Source organism: Ambystoma mexicanum, chromosome 3p (genome assembly GCF_040938575.1).
Source record: "Ambystoma mexicanum isolate Mex_15411 chromosome 3p, UKY_AmexF1_1, whole genome shotgun sequence".
NCBI lineage: Eukaryota > Metazoa > Chordata > Amphibia > Caudata > Ambystomatidae > Ambystoma > Ambystoma mexicanum.
In genome coordinates, this window is record NC_090925.1 from 905,904,628 (window position 1) to 905,922,631 (window position 18,004).

At 49.1% G+C, this 18,004-nt stretch overlaps 1 protein-coding gene across 1 annotated transcript in view; it reads left to right on the forward strand.

Annotated features, from left to right (window-relative positions):
* Positions 1 to 18,004, forward strand: part of TUFM (Tu translation elongation factor, mitochondrial) — a 379,939-nt gene that overhangs the window by 186,104 nt on the left and 175,831 nt on the right. The window contains exons 5-6 of the mRNA XM_069652151.1: positions 1,092 to 1,196; positions 1,501 to 1,665. Coding sequence (XP_069508252.1) covers positions 1,092 to 1,196; positions 1,501 to 1,665 — 270 coding nt within the window. The remainder of the gene's footprint in view (positions 1 to 1,091; positions 1,197 to 1,500; positions 1,666 to 18,004) is intronic.

An 18,004-nucleotide genomic window follows, 5' to 3' on the forward strand; every position in this document is an offset into this window, starting at 1 on the left:
TGCTTAAAATAAGCGCTGTGCTTTACCTAAAGATAAAAGATGCAGAAACTGCAAATATCAACTGGTTTTTAAAAGAAGGCATGGATAAATCGGGAAATCTAGCATCGCTTAAGATAACTTGAATGTTCCTTAAAGAAATGGGTTTCCAATTTAATGAAGAAATTTCCCAGCATGTAAACTTCAAACTGTTGGGATAGGTCAGAAAGTGCAAAGTACATAGAGACAAAGGAAAAATTAAGAGATTATTATTAAGAGATTATGTAATTTATCAAAAGTTGACACAATATACAAATGCATAAAATATTTTCCCAATGGAGAGTGTAGACTTGTATATAAAAAATGTAGGTTGATTATATTGGAGACACTAGAGATGAGAAATAACGAGCCTTTACAAAAGTGTTTCTATAGATGGTGGGTCTTTACTTCAAAGTCGAACTGATTCTGTTTTTGCAGGATGTGTAGAAATCTAGAGATTAAAGAACCTTGAAACATCAGTTTATGGATTGTCCCGGCATTTAAAATATTAGGAGCCACCGTTTTATTCAATTTTTGCATAATCCTGGGGGACTGAAAAGCATGTCTTGTATATGTATGTTTTCATTTTCTACTTTAAGTGTATACGTTTAACCATGCATCCACTAAATAAATGAGATAATAAAATATTACTGTAAAACATAAAGCATCTGTGGACAGTAGAGAATGTTCATGACAATCCAACCAGGTCCACAGAAAATGAAAGTGCACATATCTGCCTTAGATGGGACTGTACAAATTGTTACATTTGCCCAAACAGCATGTGGAACATATGTAGAAAATTACTTTTTTATGCTGTCATAATGAAGCACCAGTTAAAATAATGTAACAAACCTACCAGTGTAGAAAACCTGATGCTAGAGAAGTAACCGTTCTTAATAGTTTGGTTTGCAGTCCAGTGTGGACTGTGCCTTCCGTAAGCTGCTGTGGTACGTCCCACGATTTATTTTTATATTGCTCATTGGAAAAATGGTGGTGGGAGTGGGGGAATGGGATGCTCATTAGTTCAGTGAATGAACATGCAACATTAATGCATTTGATGTCTATTTTTCTATTAGAATATGATCACTGGCACCTCACAGATGGACGGCTGCATTTTGGTGGTAGCAGCTACTGATGGGCAAATGCCACAGACTAGAGAGCACCTGCTGCTGGCAAAACAGGTGAGCCTAGACCTCGCCCCCATGGCATGTTATCACCTACTAATGCCACACACCAGGGACTAGACCGTGTAACGCAGTCCACCTTAAAATGGGTATGGCTGATTGGCTGACATCTTCCACACAGATTCCTCCTAGAGCATAATAATGCTAAAGACTAGTGATGCCTTACTGATGCCATGAGGGAAGCCTGATCCATTTCTAGGAGTGTCTTGCTTGTATATTTAGCTTAGTGGACAAAACCCCCTTGTTATACAAGGAGTCCTTTTACTTGCCTCTTCACTGTCCTTTGCTCTTTTATTTTTAGATTGGCGTGGAGAACATTGTGGTCTATATTAATAAAGCTGATGCTGTAGATGACAAAGAGATGTTGGATCTGGTGGAACTGGAGATCCGCGAGCTTCTGACCGAGTTTGGATACGATGGAGAGAAAACCCCTGTTGTTGTGGGCTCTGCCCTCTGTGCACTTGAGGTGAGGGCTTGACAAGTATTACAAATATGGTTAACACCCTGTTCCTGAAGGCGTGGTCCAACTGATCCTTTAGAAATGTGAATGAGTCAGTGGGGAGGGGTGAGGGATGGTTGCCTGATTTGGGTTCTTCATTGGTGTTTTGGCAAAGTGTGGGAGACATTCTGACTTAGGTTTCAGGAATACATTGAATTTTTGAATTAGGGGCCTAGCAGTGTAGTGGATTTTCATGTGGCGCTCCAATATCTGCACTAATAGAACTCTTGTGCTCCAGCAGGGGGTCTGGCATGGATTCACATGCTCATTAATATTCCCCATAGTCGGGCTTGGAATCATCGATAAAAAGAAAGCAGTTTCACATTAGACTGAAAACTGCTGGTCTCCTCTATAACCTACTATCCTTTGGGTCATACTGCCCCCAGCCAATGACAGTCACCCTTCTAAGATCCACCCCTCGGGGCCATCTTCAGATTTTTACTGGCTGTTCAGTAATGGGAGTCATCTTGCCTTACTTCTCACATTTTTAACTTGCTAGTTTTCGATAGTTTAGATATGTTTTTCTTCAACCTTTTCCTCGTGAACCACGCATGTTGGATACCGGCAGCGGGGACCTTTTGTCTGCGAAGATTGACTTCCATCTTATCTTATCTTCACAAGTTCTGATGGGCATAGACTTGGGCCTATTTCTCATATCTACGATGTCCAAAGCAGGCAATAGAAGTCTCTTCAGCGTCTGTGAATGCTGTGGCCTGAATGTTTGTCAAGAATCTGGTGCCTGTATTGTCTGCTCTCGGACCATGATAAAGACGGATGGGAGCTCTGCCATGGTTTCCCGGCAAAGACCGAGATATGGCTATCGCAAGTTGGTGGCGTGGATCAAGGAGGAGAAAGCCTCTGACGCGGCCTCTGGGGGTGGTCTTGCCTCGTCAAGGACAGGCAGGTCCCATGAACAGGCTCTCTTTTAGAAAAAGAGGTCAAGTCCTTTGAGGATGCTAGTTATGAGGGGATCTAAATGAAGGTGAAGGGACAAGTCTTCAAAGGAGAGACCTGTTGAGGGCCACCCATTGTCGGCTCCCTTGTCTTAGTCTGTCCTAAAGACCCAGTCGATGTCAACCTTAGTCTACCAAGACCTCCGCCTCGTCGACGGCCGCGAACCAGTCGACGGCATCCACCATCACTTAGTCTACAAGTAGTTCAACAGCCACTGTTTCCATAGTCGCAACGACGAAGCCAAGGATGGCTTTGCCTCCATAACCTCCCTCGGCGGTACCGACCACGACTTTGTCGACGGCTGCACCGATTTTGTGAATTCAAATATTCGCCTCCTTCCCGAAGGACTCGGGTAGGGTGAAGCAGTTGCTGCCTCTGTCATATTTTCTTTTTTTAAAAACTTTTATTTTTGGACGGCAGAGGTACATAAGGCAACAAATACATAGCAGTTACATCGTAGAGCAGCACACCAAAAAGGATACAGCAATAACAGCATTGACAACTGAACAGTACCTGAAAAGGAGCAAGAAAAAATAGGCCCTCACGCAGTGGGATCGGAGCCCGGCGGGGCAGGGGACAGACCAGATTCGGGAGTGCCCTCGCTTTGGATGCTAAGGTAAGCGTTAAATTCAGACCAAATGTTCCTGGGGCGAGATTGGGCGGGGAGCATAGACAAGTATTCTTCCTCGCAATTTCGTGACCAGGTGAGCAAGCGCAACCATTTCTGAAAGACCGGGGGAGAGGGGCTTTTCCAGCTCTGGAGTACACTTTTTGGCAATTATACAGCTTATATTTAGGAATTTAGCTAGGCGTCTGGTTTCATCGGTTTTCCAGACCCCGAACAGAACCGACAGGGGGGTCAGGATCAACCACAGTTTCAGTTATGTCAGAGAGTGTTTTTAAGATGCATTCCCAAAACCCAGATAGCTCCCTGCAGGTCAAAAACATATGTAGGTGATCAGCTTCCTCAGCTCCACAACGAGGACACAGGGCCGCCGCGGTGCGGGTGAATGTCGAGGTCCTGTGCGGAGTATAGTAGAGCCTATTGAGAAGTTTGTACTGCATGGCGCGGTGACGGAAATTGAGTTAGACTCTTTTTGTGTGTAGGCACATTGCGCCGCAGGCGCCATCAGATAACTCCCGGCCCAATTCATTCGCCCAATCGTCGCGCGCCCTAAGCACTGGGACTGTGATGGACTCCTGAAGGATCTTATATAGTGAAGAGACGACACCGCGGGCGCAGCCTGAGTTGGCAATGTATGCAATCGCCGGGTTATCCAGGGGCTCATCAGGAAATGAGGGCCATGTAGTACGGAACACTGCCCGTAGTCTATAGTATTGGATCTGTTGTGCCCTTGTTTCCATGTTTGGGGGTCAATGAACCTACCTTCTGGGTAGAAGTCGGACAGTGCTTGATACCCCAGAGTTGGGCTAAGGCATTATCATGTGTGGGTTCCAGGCCAGGCAGGCGCCACACCGGAAGCCATTTATAGTAAGGGAGGGATTTGGCCGTCGGATACAGCAAGCGTTTCCAGGCATGAATGGGCGCACCGACGGGGTCAATAGGTGAGTCAGGTGTATAATGACGATGTAGTATAAGGGACATCATGTTGGTGCCAGCGGCCGCAAGTCGCTCTAACTTGACATGCGGGCGCGTTGGGGAGCCCGGGTACCAGTGAGTGGCATGTTGAGCCTGGGCCGCAGTCCAGTAGAGTAGCAGATCCGGAGCAGTGAGCCCCCCTTGTTTATAAGGGAGCGCCATGTCGGTCCACTTCTTACGCACTGCACCGGAGTGCCATAGGAACTGTGCGCATAGTGCATTCAGTTTAGCGAAGTAACCCTTCCCAGGCCATATGGGAACGTTGCTGAAAGTGTAAAGAAGCTTGGGGAGCAGGATCATTTTAATGAGAGAGAGAGCCGACCAGCCATGGATAATGGAAGCGAGCGCCATCTTGACATCTTGGCCTCAACCGTTTGTGCCACGGTAGAGTAATTGTCGGCTAGCAAAGTGGATTTAATTAAGGATATCTGCACACCCAGGTATCTGACACCGTTCGGGGACCAACGAAGGGGGTACTCAGTGGTGGGCTGTTGGGTAGATTTAGTGAGCGGGAAGATCTCTGACTTTGAATAATTGATCGTGACGCCAGAGTAGGTGCCGATGCGGGTGATGTCCCTCAGTATGGGGTCAATGTGGGTCGTGGGCTCTCTAATGTATAATAGCACGTCATCCGCATATAAAGATATGATTTCGGGGTCATCCTTCAACCGTTTTCACTTGCGGGCATGACGAGCACGGACATAATCCGACATCAGCTTAATTGCAAGAGCGAAGAGGGTCAGGGAGAAGGGGTAGCCCTGCCGGGTACCCCTGAAGAGTGTGAAAGGGTCAGATGTCAATGAATTAGCCCTAACCCGAGCCACAGGGGAGGTGTAAAGTAGTTCAATGAACCCGATCATGCTTGGGCCAACGCCCATTGTCTCCAGCACCAGCCACATGTAGTTCCAAGAGACCATGTCAAAGGCCTTCTGAGCGTCCAGAGTGACTGCCACGGCCTGGGCGTCTTGATCTATACGGGACATAACATTGAACAATCTCCTTATATTATGGGAGGTGGACCTGCCGGGGATGAAGCCCACTTGATCCTCATAGACCAGATATGGCATAATGGGGAGAAAACGGTTAGCTATGATCTTAGCAATGATTTTCGTGTCTAGGTTCATGAGGCAAAGAGGCGTATAGGACCCACACTCGTTGTCCGGCTTACCAGATTTGAGCAGTACCGTAATGACAGCTTCACGCATGGACGGGGGGAGGATGGAGAAGCGGAGTGCTTCATCCCAGACCTCGAGTAATTTGGGAGCCAGTATGGCCACGTGTTCTTGATAAAACTCAGGCGTAAGGCCATCGGGCCCCGGCGCCTTGCCTTTGGGCAGGTTCGAGATGGCCGTCACTATCTCATCCAGTGTTACCGGGGAGTCCAGCTGGTCGCAGGCAGCAGGGGATATTTCGGTGGTAGGGATCTGAGCAAGCAACTAGCGCATGTGTCGTTCGGAGTGTTTGGCAGGTTGGGAGTAGAGGGACCTGTAGAACTCAGTAAATACCTCCAAGATCTGTTGGTCAGCCCATTGTACGTTGCCAGATACATCTTTGATGGAGGTGATCTGAGCTCGGCCAAGTTCCCCTCTCACCACGTTTGCCAATGTCTTCCCCGGTCTGTCACCCTCGCCATATTTCCTGGCGGCCTGTGGGCGGCTGAAGTACTGGACTTCGTTGGTAGCGAGCGCGTTGTACGCCTGCAGTTCCTCGCTAATTTCGACAAGTATGGCGGGATCGGCGCCCGTGGAGCATTGCTGCTCCAACTGCTTCAATTTGGCTTCAGAACGATCGAGGCCAGATCGGATTGCTTTCAGTACCCCAGCCTCTCGTGAGATGGACATCCCCCTGATATATACCTTAAAGGCCTCCCATCTGACCGCAGCTGATGTGTCTTGAGGAGAGTTGTGGTCAAAGAAGGATACAATGTCTGCAAGGATATCGGCCCTAAAAACAATATCCCTGAGGGCCTCAGATTTGAATCGCCAGGTGCTGAGTGTCGGGATGGGTATACCTAGCTTCACAGAAAATGTAATTGGAGCGTGGTCGGACAGAGTGCGGGGGAGGATCCAGGACCCCTCTACCCCACCCATGGTTTCATTTGACACGAAGAACCGGTCTATACGAGACGAGCTGTCGTGCACGGACGATTAGTAAGTGTACTCCCGGCACAAGGGGTGTAGTGTCCTCCAGACGTCGCAAACATTGAGCGTCTGCATATGGCCACGTAGTCTGTGTGCGGCGCTGGTTAGGGCTCGAGAGGACGTGCCAGTCCTGTCCAGGACAGTGTCAAGGATGAGGTCAGGCCCCCCCCATATAATCTGGATTCCTACATATCCCAACAGTACAGCAATTACTGCATCGAAGAACTCTGGAGAGTCAACGTTGGGGCAGTACGTGTTAACAAGTAGGTATTCTTTATTCACCATCGTGCAGTGCAGTATAACATAACAACCCTCAGGACATATATAGCTTTTGTGCAGAATAAATTTAATCGATTGGTGGATCATTGTGAGGACTCCCCTGGATTGGGAGGAGTAGGAAGTAAAGAATCTAGCGGGACCCCACGATGGGGCCATGGTGCCCGGAATGTGGGCATTGGAGTGTCTCCTGTAGGAGTAGTACCTTGCAGCCATGCCTATTAGCAAAGGCCATGATCTTACGGGCCTTAGTGTGATTGCTTAATCCCATTATGACGGTAGACATATCAGTGGCAAATATCTAATCTCGGTATACTTGCATCAATGAACATCCCAGATCCAGCAGTAGTGTGCATTCCCGGGGTTAAAGTCGGGAGTGCGCTCATGTTTTGCCAACGTGCGCGCCGTGAGACCTTGCATGCCATTTTTTCCAAACACCCCATTCCCACCCGCCACCCTCACCACCAACCCAAAATCAGCAGTGTAAACATCACCCACCCTCAACCGTACAGAGCTGGCCCCAACGTGGCCCAGACTGCACAAAAGCCCAACAGGGGCTGACCCACAACAAGGGCATATCCAAGAACAGTGCAATCGCAGTGGGGTGCGCCGTTGCCGTGCAGAAGCACGCTTGGAACCAGCTGGTTCAGTTACAAAACGAACATTGTTAGCGGTCATATCGTGAATACCCCAGTCCTACACAATGGGGCACAGGGAACAACACACGTACCACAGGGATCCAGCAACCCAAACCAAGCGAAACAGTGAGACAAAACATGTCCCAGTGTTCGTGAATAGGGGGCAAAGGGTTGCAGCCAGAACAAGGGAGCTCTGCATGTCAGCGAACAACAGAAGTAAGTGTGGGAGAATAAACTGGACGGGATGACAGTTGCTCCCTGGCGAGCGGGTATACAAAGCCGAAATTAAACCTGCGTAGGAGAGCATTGTATCAAGGTGAATGCAGAGGTGTGGTCGCCCATGGATGTGAACAAAGAGTGGTAGGACTCGATCTACATATAGGCATAGTATCAAGGCAGCGCAGAGCAAGCATAGGATTCACTCATTATTCATAGTCATTAGCAGGAGGGTGGAGAGTAACATGTGCCTCGATGAATTTAACCGCCTCATATGGCACCGTGAAGAAGTATAGTTGTTGAATGTGAACTTCAAGCGTGCAGGGAAGAGCATGGCGTAGGGCATGTTCCTCTCCCTAAGGAGTTTCTTCACTCCAAGGAACTGGCAATGTTCCTGCTGAACTCCGGTGGAAAAGTCAGGGAAAATCCTGATCCCCTGCGAGTCCATTCGTAACTCGCCCCTTTCCCATGCGAAGCGGAGAATTTGGTCGCGGTCTTTGAAGCTCAAAACCTTGGCAATGATGGGCCTCGGAAAGTCACCAGGTTTAGGCCGCGGTGACAGTGCCCTATGGGCCCTCTCAATGGTGAAGAAGGGAGACATGTCTGGATTGCCCAATAGGTCCTTCAAGAGATCCTCGACCGCCAATTCCAGTCGACCCTTCAGCGCATTTTCAGGGACACCAACGATGCGTATGTTTCTACGCGACCTAGATTCGAGGTCATCGCATTTGGCCTTGACCGCCTTCATATCTGAGACCAGAGTGGACACAGTGCCCTGGAGTGTAGATATATTATCTTCATTGGTTCCAATCCTGTTTTCAGCCTCCGTGATTCGAACTCCCTGCTGATCCAGTTTGGCTCTGAGCGATGCTACATTGGCATTAATGTCATCAAGCTTTTCGTGAAAGGCTGCAAAGTTTCTAGCCATGGATTCCATTATCGCTGTGAGGTCAGTGGCAGGTGCCTCGGCGCAAGGCGGGTCGTCAGCTGGATCGCTTGATGTGTGGGCCGAGTCGGACCTCGGGGTGGCTTTAGCGAATTTGTCCATGGCCCCAGTTTTATTGGTATTCCTAGATCTATTAGACATCGTAAATAATGTAGTGGGGGCACTGAGTGGCTAGATTGGAGACCTGAGTAAGGGCGTTGAGGCAGGAGGCCACACGGTGTGGAGGTGCAGGAGAGGCCCCACCGCAAGTCCCGCAGTCAAAGGTCGGTGGGCCAGCCCGCCGATCCGCCCAGACAAATCCTGGCAGAGGCAGCAGGAACAATAGCGTCAGGGAAGTATAGAGTAGCTGCAGGGATAGTGCGACCCCACCGCCCTAGAGGATGAGGAAGGTGTCCAGAACAGACCCCGAGTATGCACCACAGGAAGAACGAACAGCAGGAGCGTGGGCATTGGTGCACAGGCGGATATTGCATGTGGCAGTGAAAGCAATAACCAGTGAAGACGAAAAGCTGTGCCATAGTAGTAGTGTTGAGCTGGCAGGTGGTGCGGCGACGGGTAGAGAGCGTCGCAGCAGGCCCCCCCCCCCGCTTAAGGCGGGCACACCGGAGATTGATGCCGTGGCCCACCCCTGCACAGCCTAGAGTCCATTAAGCCTGGAGCAAGGTGGCAGCTGGGCAATCCGGGTCCGCTGGGATGCGGAACAGCAACAACGCCACAGGGTATGGGCCCAGAGACCAGTCAATGCGGCACGGGAGCCAGCCGGGGCTGCGCAGCGCGGGGGAGAGGCCCAGGCCGGGGATGGCCTGCAGTAGAAGAAACTGGGTCAATGCAGCTCCGGCGCGCAGCAGCCCCAGCAGTTCCTCACCTGAGATAAAGCCCACGAGGATCCAATCAGGAAATGGGCGCAGCTCCTCCGGAGAAGGTGCACCACCAGACGCCGGGCGGCGCGGATGCGGAGCGGACACAGGCTCCCCGGTTTCAGGCGCTGCCAGTGCAGTGCAGGGGGACGAGCCGGAGCGGGAAGATGCAGGCCGCAGCCCAGGCTGCAGATGCCAGGCCAGCGGGAGTCCAGCCCGCGGCACCTCCAAAGTGGGTCCCAGGCCAAAGGCCGCCGAGCGCGGCAGCCAAGCCAAGCGACAAGCGCAGCTCCTCCAGGAGGGACGCACCGCCCGGGTGCCGAGCAGCGCGGGCGAGGGGCGGACCAGGGCCCCCCTGATATCGGGCTCTCCGGCCGGCAAGACCGGTCACAACCAGGCCAGAAGACCCCGGCAGCAGCGCGGGGGAACAGTCCGGTGCAGGGCGCGGCCCAAGTTGCGGATGCCGGGTGAGCGAAGGGTGCAGCCCAGCCTACGGCGCTCCCAGCGCGGACCACAGAGCACCCGCGATACGCGCCACAGTAGGCAGTCCAGTGGAGGCATGCGGCAGGAGAGGCAGCAGTGGGGCGGCGCGAGCTGAGGAGAATGTCACGTTGGGCCGCCGAGCGTCACGGCAGCCTCGAGGATCCTGCTCAGAGATCTCCGGCTCCCAGAGTCCGGTCCGAGCCAGGATCGCGGCGACACGTAGCCACAGTTATGGGGAGGACAGGGGATCGACCAGATAGACGCAAAGACACTTCAGCCCGCAGATGTCCTCGGATGAAAAGCAGCTGTGCACGGAGCTAAACAGCCATCTTGACGGCTGCTCAACAGCACCCCCCCCTCTGTCATATTTTCTGCCGAGACCTGTGAGATTGTCTCCACCGGCTCCAGTGGGGTCTCCAGTAGCTCGGAGGATGAGCAGCTGCCTGAGGGTTTCTTTTCTACTCTCGTGCTGGGGGTGGGGTGGCAAGTTCCCAGGAAGATTCTCCATGCCAGGATCCATACCTGTTTTTTGATCCTCCAAGAGGTTTCAGCCCTGATCCTTTTCCGTTTGCACCCAGGGACGTGTTGATAGACCTTCTCACCGCCCTGCACACTTTAACGGTTGAGATTCAGCAGGAGGCAGCCTCCTGCTCTGGCTCCAGGACTGGCCTGCAGTCCTCCCAGGCCTCATGCCTGGGGTTCTGCCCCACCCCCCAAACCCAGACCTCTCGGGCCACAGCGTAAACCAAGCCCTCCCGGTCGAGATTTGTCTGCCACTGCGGCCCCATTGGCCATTAATCCCGGTGGAGGGTGAACCACTGCGTGGAGACACACTGGCCCAGACACGGATAACACGACCACTCAAATGGACAAGTATGATGATTATGACCCAGCTGTCGATGAGCCTCTGGGTACAGACGAGCCTACCAGGGCTTCGCCACAGGATGGGATTTGCTCCTTCTACGCCATGATCTTGCAGCCATCAAAACTCTTCAGTCTAATGCTGGAGGAGAAGCAAGGGGCGGTTTCTCTTACAACGCTGTTATTGAGGAAGACGGGCATGTCGTTCTGGTTGTTGGACAGTGTCTGGGATGAAGGAGTAACCCTTATGACGACACTCCCTCCAAGGGAGACTGGCCGGAGAAAAAATACAGGGTCCCAGTTTCTGCTCCATGGTGCCTGAGGTCGCAGCCATCCCCGGACTCAGTGGTGTCAGCCGCTGCCAGTAAGCGCTCGTCAAATCCTTTGTCCTCTTCGATGGTGCCCCCGGACAGGGAGGTCAAGAAGCTGGATGCGATGGGCAAGCGCATAATTTACACCGCAGCTTCCACCGTCCAGTCCGGCAATGCCCTCGCCATCCTGTCGCATTACGACTGATATTGGATTCCTGCCGGACAAGACCATAGCCCTGGCCCTGCTCCAGGAGGGCGGAGTAGCCTCGGACCACACCATCACAGTGGCACTAGACATGGCGGACTCCAGGTTCTGCGAGATGGGCAATGGGTTGGTCCTTCGACGCCAAGGTTGGCTAAAAGCTACAAACTTATGGGCAGACATCTAGTTCAAGGTGGTGGACATGCCTTTTGATGGGGACAACTTATTTGGGATGGCAGTGGATGAGACGCTCCAAGCAATCAAGACTGATACAGCGCTCTAGGGACCGTGCAGCAGGTTTTTCAAAGGTCTCTCCTGTTGACCCGGCTGTTGATGCTGTTTTACAATAGATTAGAGCCCTGAGGCCCTTCATTGAAACCACTAACCAGAAATGTTAACAATTGGATGATAGATGGCAGGGTTTTGGGGGCAGAACGGATGATGTGGAGAAAAGGGTTGGTTTTGCGGAGGATGTTTCCCCCAGAGTGGCTATATTAAAAAAAAAAAAAAAAAAAATGGTCAAGGATCTTCAGAAACGCACCGAGGAGCTGGAGAACAGAAGTATACGAAATAACCTGCGCATCGCTGGTCTGCCGGAGGGATCTGAAGGAACGGTTCCCATTTTATTCTTGCAGAAAATGCTGCCAGTCCTGCTTCACCTCCAACCAAACTCCTTGCTCAACATTCAGCGTGTCAATCGTATTGGTCCAGTCAAATTCTTCTAATCAACCTCCTTGCACGCTGATATTCTACCTTTTTGGAATTTACTCCACTTCAGCTTCTGATTTCCCAGGTTAAGGGGGGAAAAAAAGCCTTATCTGGCAAGGGAGCAAAATTCATACTACACAAGACTTCGCTAAAATCACTGCCCAACATCGTAAAGAATTCTTGTCCTTTCGTCCAACTCTGTCTTTGATTGAATCGGACCAAGTTGGCTACTTCAAAGGTAGGAACATTTCTGCGAATGCCAAGCTTCTCCTTAATGCCTTACATTTGGTGTCTAAGGACAAAAAAGATTATCTAGGATATGCTGCTGTTGCGTATGACGTGGAAAAAGCTTTTGACCAGGTTAACTGGGATTTTACATTTCGAACTTTGTGATGGTGCGGCTGTGGAGAAGACTTTATCTCGCTTACAATTACAAAGCTTTTTTACTCCTGCCCTAAATCCTCTATTTGTATCAATGGTCTGTCCTGTTCCTCCTTTCCCCTCGATAGAGGCATTAGACGGGGCTGCCCTTTTCTCCTATCCCTTACATCTTATCCCTTGAGCCCTTATTAGAATTTATTAGATTGGATGTTAACATTCCCGGAATTGTACTTTGTACTTCCAGTACTAAAATTGCAGCTTATGCGGAAGGCATATTGATCTCAACAAAAACCCCAAGCTTCATCTTCCTTTCTTGCTCGATAGGCTGCAGCAGTTTTCCTTATTTTCCGTATATAAGCTTAACAGAGACAAGTCTGAAATTCTTCCCCTTAACTCTTTTTGCGTCAAACATGATCTTGATGCATTTGGATTTAAATGGTGTCAACACTCGATGAAATACCTAGACCTACCCTTTGCTTCCTCTGTTGCTGGTACTATTAAAATCAATGCAGAGTCGCTCATCAATGGACTTAAAGAACTCACTTTAGGCTGGTCTCTCCTCTTTCTATCCTGGTGGGGTCGCCTGGATAAATGATGCGGTCCCCCATTGTTCTTTACTATCTGCAACTTCTCCCTCTCTTCAAGTCCATTAATTCTATTCTTCTCAATTTTCTATGGGGGAGGAGGGATGAGGAAATGTAAAATAATTGCTGTTAGCAAATTAGGAGCCTCATATGATGATGGTGTGGTCAGATTTCCCAACTTTAAGCTTTACTGCTCTGCCTTCTTACTTAGACAGACCCGTTGCTGGTTCACCACTTCTGCTCCCTCTCAATCCCCCTCTTGGTGTATATTTGAAAAAAGTATGGTACTTCCATATGACATCACTAACTTTAATTTATATCTTTGGCCATCTCATCTACTTTCTCAAGCCCCATTAAAGCCTCAATCTCTGCCTTGATATTGTTTCTCTTCCCTGACCTCGGAACCCCCGCCCAGAATTTCTCCGCCCTTTCATGGGATAATAAAACAATATCACCATTAATGTTAGGGCACTCTATCGTAAATCCTAGTTAAAGAAGTGTATTAGATTCTTCTATCGCATTATGGATGATGGCTCTCCTCGACCTTTCCAGCAGTTAAAAGGCCTTTTTTTCTATTCCTGATTCAGATAATAACTTTTACATTAAATTGGTTAATGCCTGCCTGGATGCGCTGCATAGTCCATCTAATTGTATTCTTCTACCTGATGCATCCAGACTTCTGCTTCTTACCATGCATTTTGCTGTTCCTGCTGCTAAATTCTACAAAGTTGTGTATTAGGGATCGACCCACCACCAAGTGGTCCATGCAATATCACTCGTAATTGGACTTCAGTGTACTGTGGATGAAAAAACCTGGTCTCTTCTATTTGCTAGGATTAAAAGTATCTCCACCTCTGCTAACCTCACGCAATTTCTGTATTGTTTTACCCATAGAGCTTTTATAACCCCTTTGAGACTATCCAAATTAAAACTTGGGGTTGACGACAAATGCTTGACTTGTGGTGCAACCTCTGCCTCCTTTTAAGCATACGTTTTTTGATTGTCCCCATGTCCTCCAGTTTTGGAAGGAGTTGTGGCGATATCTTCATGTAAACTATGATGCTGATAGCCCTTTTCCTTTTTAAATGTCTTTCTAGGCAGTCATGCTATTGTTACTACGGATTTACAGGACTCGGCTAAACTTTGACCTCCTTATTGCCCTACCCCTCAAACTTGTCACTATCAATTGGAAAAATGTGCAAAATGCCTCAGTGAGGGGATGGTGGAACGGTGCATGGCCATTTACCTTGATGTCATTCCCAAATATAATGCGAAATGAGATGACTTTATTAGTTAATTTTGCTCGACATCCCATGGCTCCTAAGCAGACCTATTATGTGCTTTCCTGCGTTGTTGTACCATCCTTTCCTCTTCAAATGAGTTTCACATTGTGCTTTCTATTGCTGGCCTTACACTGTGACCCAAATTTCAACGCTTATTTTGTCCCATCTGAAGGGGCCCCTGAGAGACCCTCGGATGTGGAAACAAGGCAGTCACCACACACAAATAGATACACCAGACACAAGGTTCTGTTCCCAAAATCTAGGGTTTATTGCAATACAAAATAGTCCCAGTTGGCCAAGTGGTCACACACACCGCGACGTGTCTAACAGACCTCGGGGGACGCAAGAGAGCATGAAACGTACATTAGTTATATATATATATATATATAGAGCATCTTACAATCAGTAATAACACATTTGATGCCGCCCCAATTCATTTCCCTTTGAATTAGAGGCGATGATTGACCGTTGTGACAAATATGACACCTTAGACTACCATATTTAGTAAGTTTGCAATCTCCAATTTTACAGACACCATTCTTTGTTTGCGAGAACATAGCGTTTGTTATTCATGGGCAAGCTGCGCGTAGGAGACTGGCACATACCAGGTCTCTCTATCACTAAGTTTCGATTCTCGCTCTAGAAGTCAGCCCGCTCTCCGGGGCCTCGCTGGGCTCAAAAGGGGGGCCGTAAAGAAGATCATAATTCAACTCTTTAAATGCTAGTTTTGTACATTGCTATTCTTTCGGGAGACTTGCTGGCATTCGTATACTGATTAAATGCCTTGCTCCCTGTCTTCAAGGATACGTGAGGGAGGGAATCGGGCATTCCTGTCTGGATCTCCAGTGTAATGTTTCAACATGTTTCTTAGCCTTGGACCATTGAAGCGAAATAATATCTACAGCAAAGCCGTTTTACATGAGGCAAAGTGGCAACGTTAGAGAGAGCAGAGAGAGAAAACAAAATGGCGATTCTGGTCATCTTAAAATGGCTTCACTCTTGTTAAACTAATAGCTACGTAATAACTAATGACTAATGAATATATATTATTACACTGTAAATGAGGCGGTTGGTCTTCGGCCAACCAATTGTCATGCATTTCCAGACCCTCAAGGGGTGCTTAGTTTTTCTAGACTGACGCATCATTACATCCTCCTCTCCATCCCTTGTGGTCGTGTTCATTTCCCTTGTTTGTCCCCCCCCCCCCCTGTCTGTCCTCTACTTATTTACTTAATGTGTAGATACAGAATGTGTTTTATTACCAGGCTGGGTCCACTTATGGTTATTACTTCAATTTACCTGGTCTTTCTGCCCAAGAATTTCTTTTGACAATTTTACACGACTGCTGCTCATATTCTCTTTGAATGTTCTTTGCTTATTTATTCTTCTGTATGGTCTTGATTATTAGAATTATGTGGAAGAGAAATAACAGATTATTAAAACAGGAGAGGACCCAGGCAATCCAGAAGAAGACTGGTACCTGTGTGTGCGCTAGAGAGGAGGGATGAGACTGCTACGGGCTGTGCAGGAGGAAGAAACTGTTAAAAGGAGAGGGGGCCCACTCCCTCCCACAGCATTTGTCCCATAACCTAGGGAGAGAAACATGGGCACATGAAGGATGCTGGAATGGTTGGGATCTTCCAACCTTGTGAGGATTTGCAGCATTTATTTTAGGTTGCGCAAGTCAGCAGCATGGACTTTTAGAATAGCAATTTAAATGGAGGGTTATGTTTTCATGTTGAAATGGGAAGCACTAGGGAAAGTTACTATTTTTGCAGTGCTAATGATTGGTTAGAAGAAATGTTTGCGGCTGGATTCTCCTCGATGTGGCAGCGCTGGACCCAGCCTCTGGATTCCTTGGTCTGGTGACGAAAGGCAGGACAATGGACTGGGATCTCTTGGCAGCAGTCTCTGGGAATCTGTGGCACAGATTTATTAAGCTTCTCTTGTCAGCCAGCAGTTTATGCGCCTTTTCTGCAGCACCATAAAAGGACACGATTCGCCCAGTCCATCTTTGATTCCTGGAGTCCTGCACTCTGGTGAGGGCACTAGGATCAGTCGGATTGTGTCTCTGGAGGTTCACCTGGAGCTCAGCAAAGACTTGGAAGGATTCAGCCTTGGCAAGACAATGCACTACGATTGGCTGTGAGGTCTCCTGGTATTCGCGGTTTGCCGCTCTGGAACCCACAATACATCAGGGGATGGCTCAGATTGTAGTTGGTCTAAGTACTGGTTGGTCCCACCAGCCAAAGGGAAGGAATCGTCCTCGTTGGGGTTTCTCTGTTGCATAGAAAACTGGGTCAGGACAGCAGTGTTCGCTTCAGTGTTGTGAAGGGTCTGCAGGCATCTCTGGACGTAGTCTTCGGTTACTTCAGTTTCCAGTGGTCGAATTGCCTTTCACCTCTGGAACCTTACCTTTTTATTAAGTTTCAGCACACACTCCTCTGCAATCTCTCTCAGCAGTTTACAGAAAGGGGCAGGGTCTGTGTTCAATCAGGACAACCAGACCCCCAGTGGGAGCTGGTTCCGTTCATGCACTCGGGCAGACAAAGGGCAGGGGAGTGAGATTTCCCCCCCTTCCCCCCCAATGTCCTGCCTGCCCAGACACACTGAAGGCGAAGCAGACACCCACGGGTTCCAGTCAAAGGCAAAACCCACACAGACCTCTCAGAATGGTAGAGGAAGGGCTAACAAAGAACAACCACACTAGAAATGGCAAAAACAAGAATAGAGCCACCATGTTAAAACGTAGGTGGCCCTATTGTGCACAACCGGGACTGTGAATACAGTTTACGGTAAAAAAAAATAGCACAATAGTTGGTCAAACACGTCCACTGCCACTAGCCAGAACTAGAAGGTAGTCTGTGACTAAAGTCACAGAAGCCGAGAGAAAGGGGATACCATGTGTCCCCTTGGCACTCCACATAAGGTGGTATGCCAATCTCTCAGAATATAAAGTTTTAGGAGGGATACAAAGTATCTGTCCTTCAGAACAGTGGTCAGTAAGGATAAGGAAAGAATCTCAAATGAGAACCCAAAGGGTTCCCAGGAACACTGCCCATAAGGAGCTGGGTGCTGCAAAAGTTACACAGATGGCTTAAGAGATCAGGAGGGAAGTAGACTCCATAGTATAGGTAAAACGCAGAGAACCGCATTCTAAAGGACGGAGCCCATGAGAACGAATGAGTGGAAAAAGGCTCTACTAATTTAAAGAAAAAGGTTTAGAAGTCCAGCAAAAAGTGCTGCGTGTCTCACTAGCAGAGGGGCTGAAGCATAACATGATAAATCTCCCTAACAGATGCTGGCTATCAAACTTTGTCATACAGTGGAAAGCCATTGCCATGGACAAATGGGTGCTGGACATTCTTCAGAAAGGGCAGGGTTTCAACACCTGTGACCTCTCATTCCTCCTGTAGTGTCAAGAACTTGCCATGCCTCAACTGCTGCAGGAGGTTCAAGCTATGTAAGAAAAAGGGCAATGCATGGAGCCGGTCCCTCAGTGACTCTGGGGCTCCGGAGTCTACTCCTTTCTGGTACCGAAGGAGGGTGGCAGCCAATCCTAGACTGAAGACGCCTCAAGTACTCAGTCCCAGAAATTCAGGATGGTCACATTGCAGTGTGTGCTCGACCAGCTGGAGGAAGGGGACTTCCTGGCGACTTTGGACCTAGGGGATGTCTACTTTCATGTCCCCATTCACCCGAAACATCGGAGGTTCCTGCGTCTTGTGGTCCAGGGTCGGCACTACCATTTCAAGGCCCTGGCCTTCGGCCTAATATCGGCGCTGATGGTGTTCACCAACTGTTTGGCCTTGGTGGCAGCGCCTCTATGCCTCAAGGGCGTCCAAGTCTAACCATACATGGACGA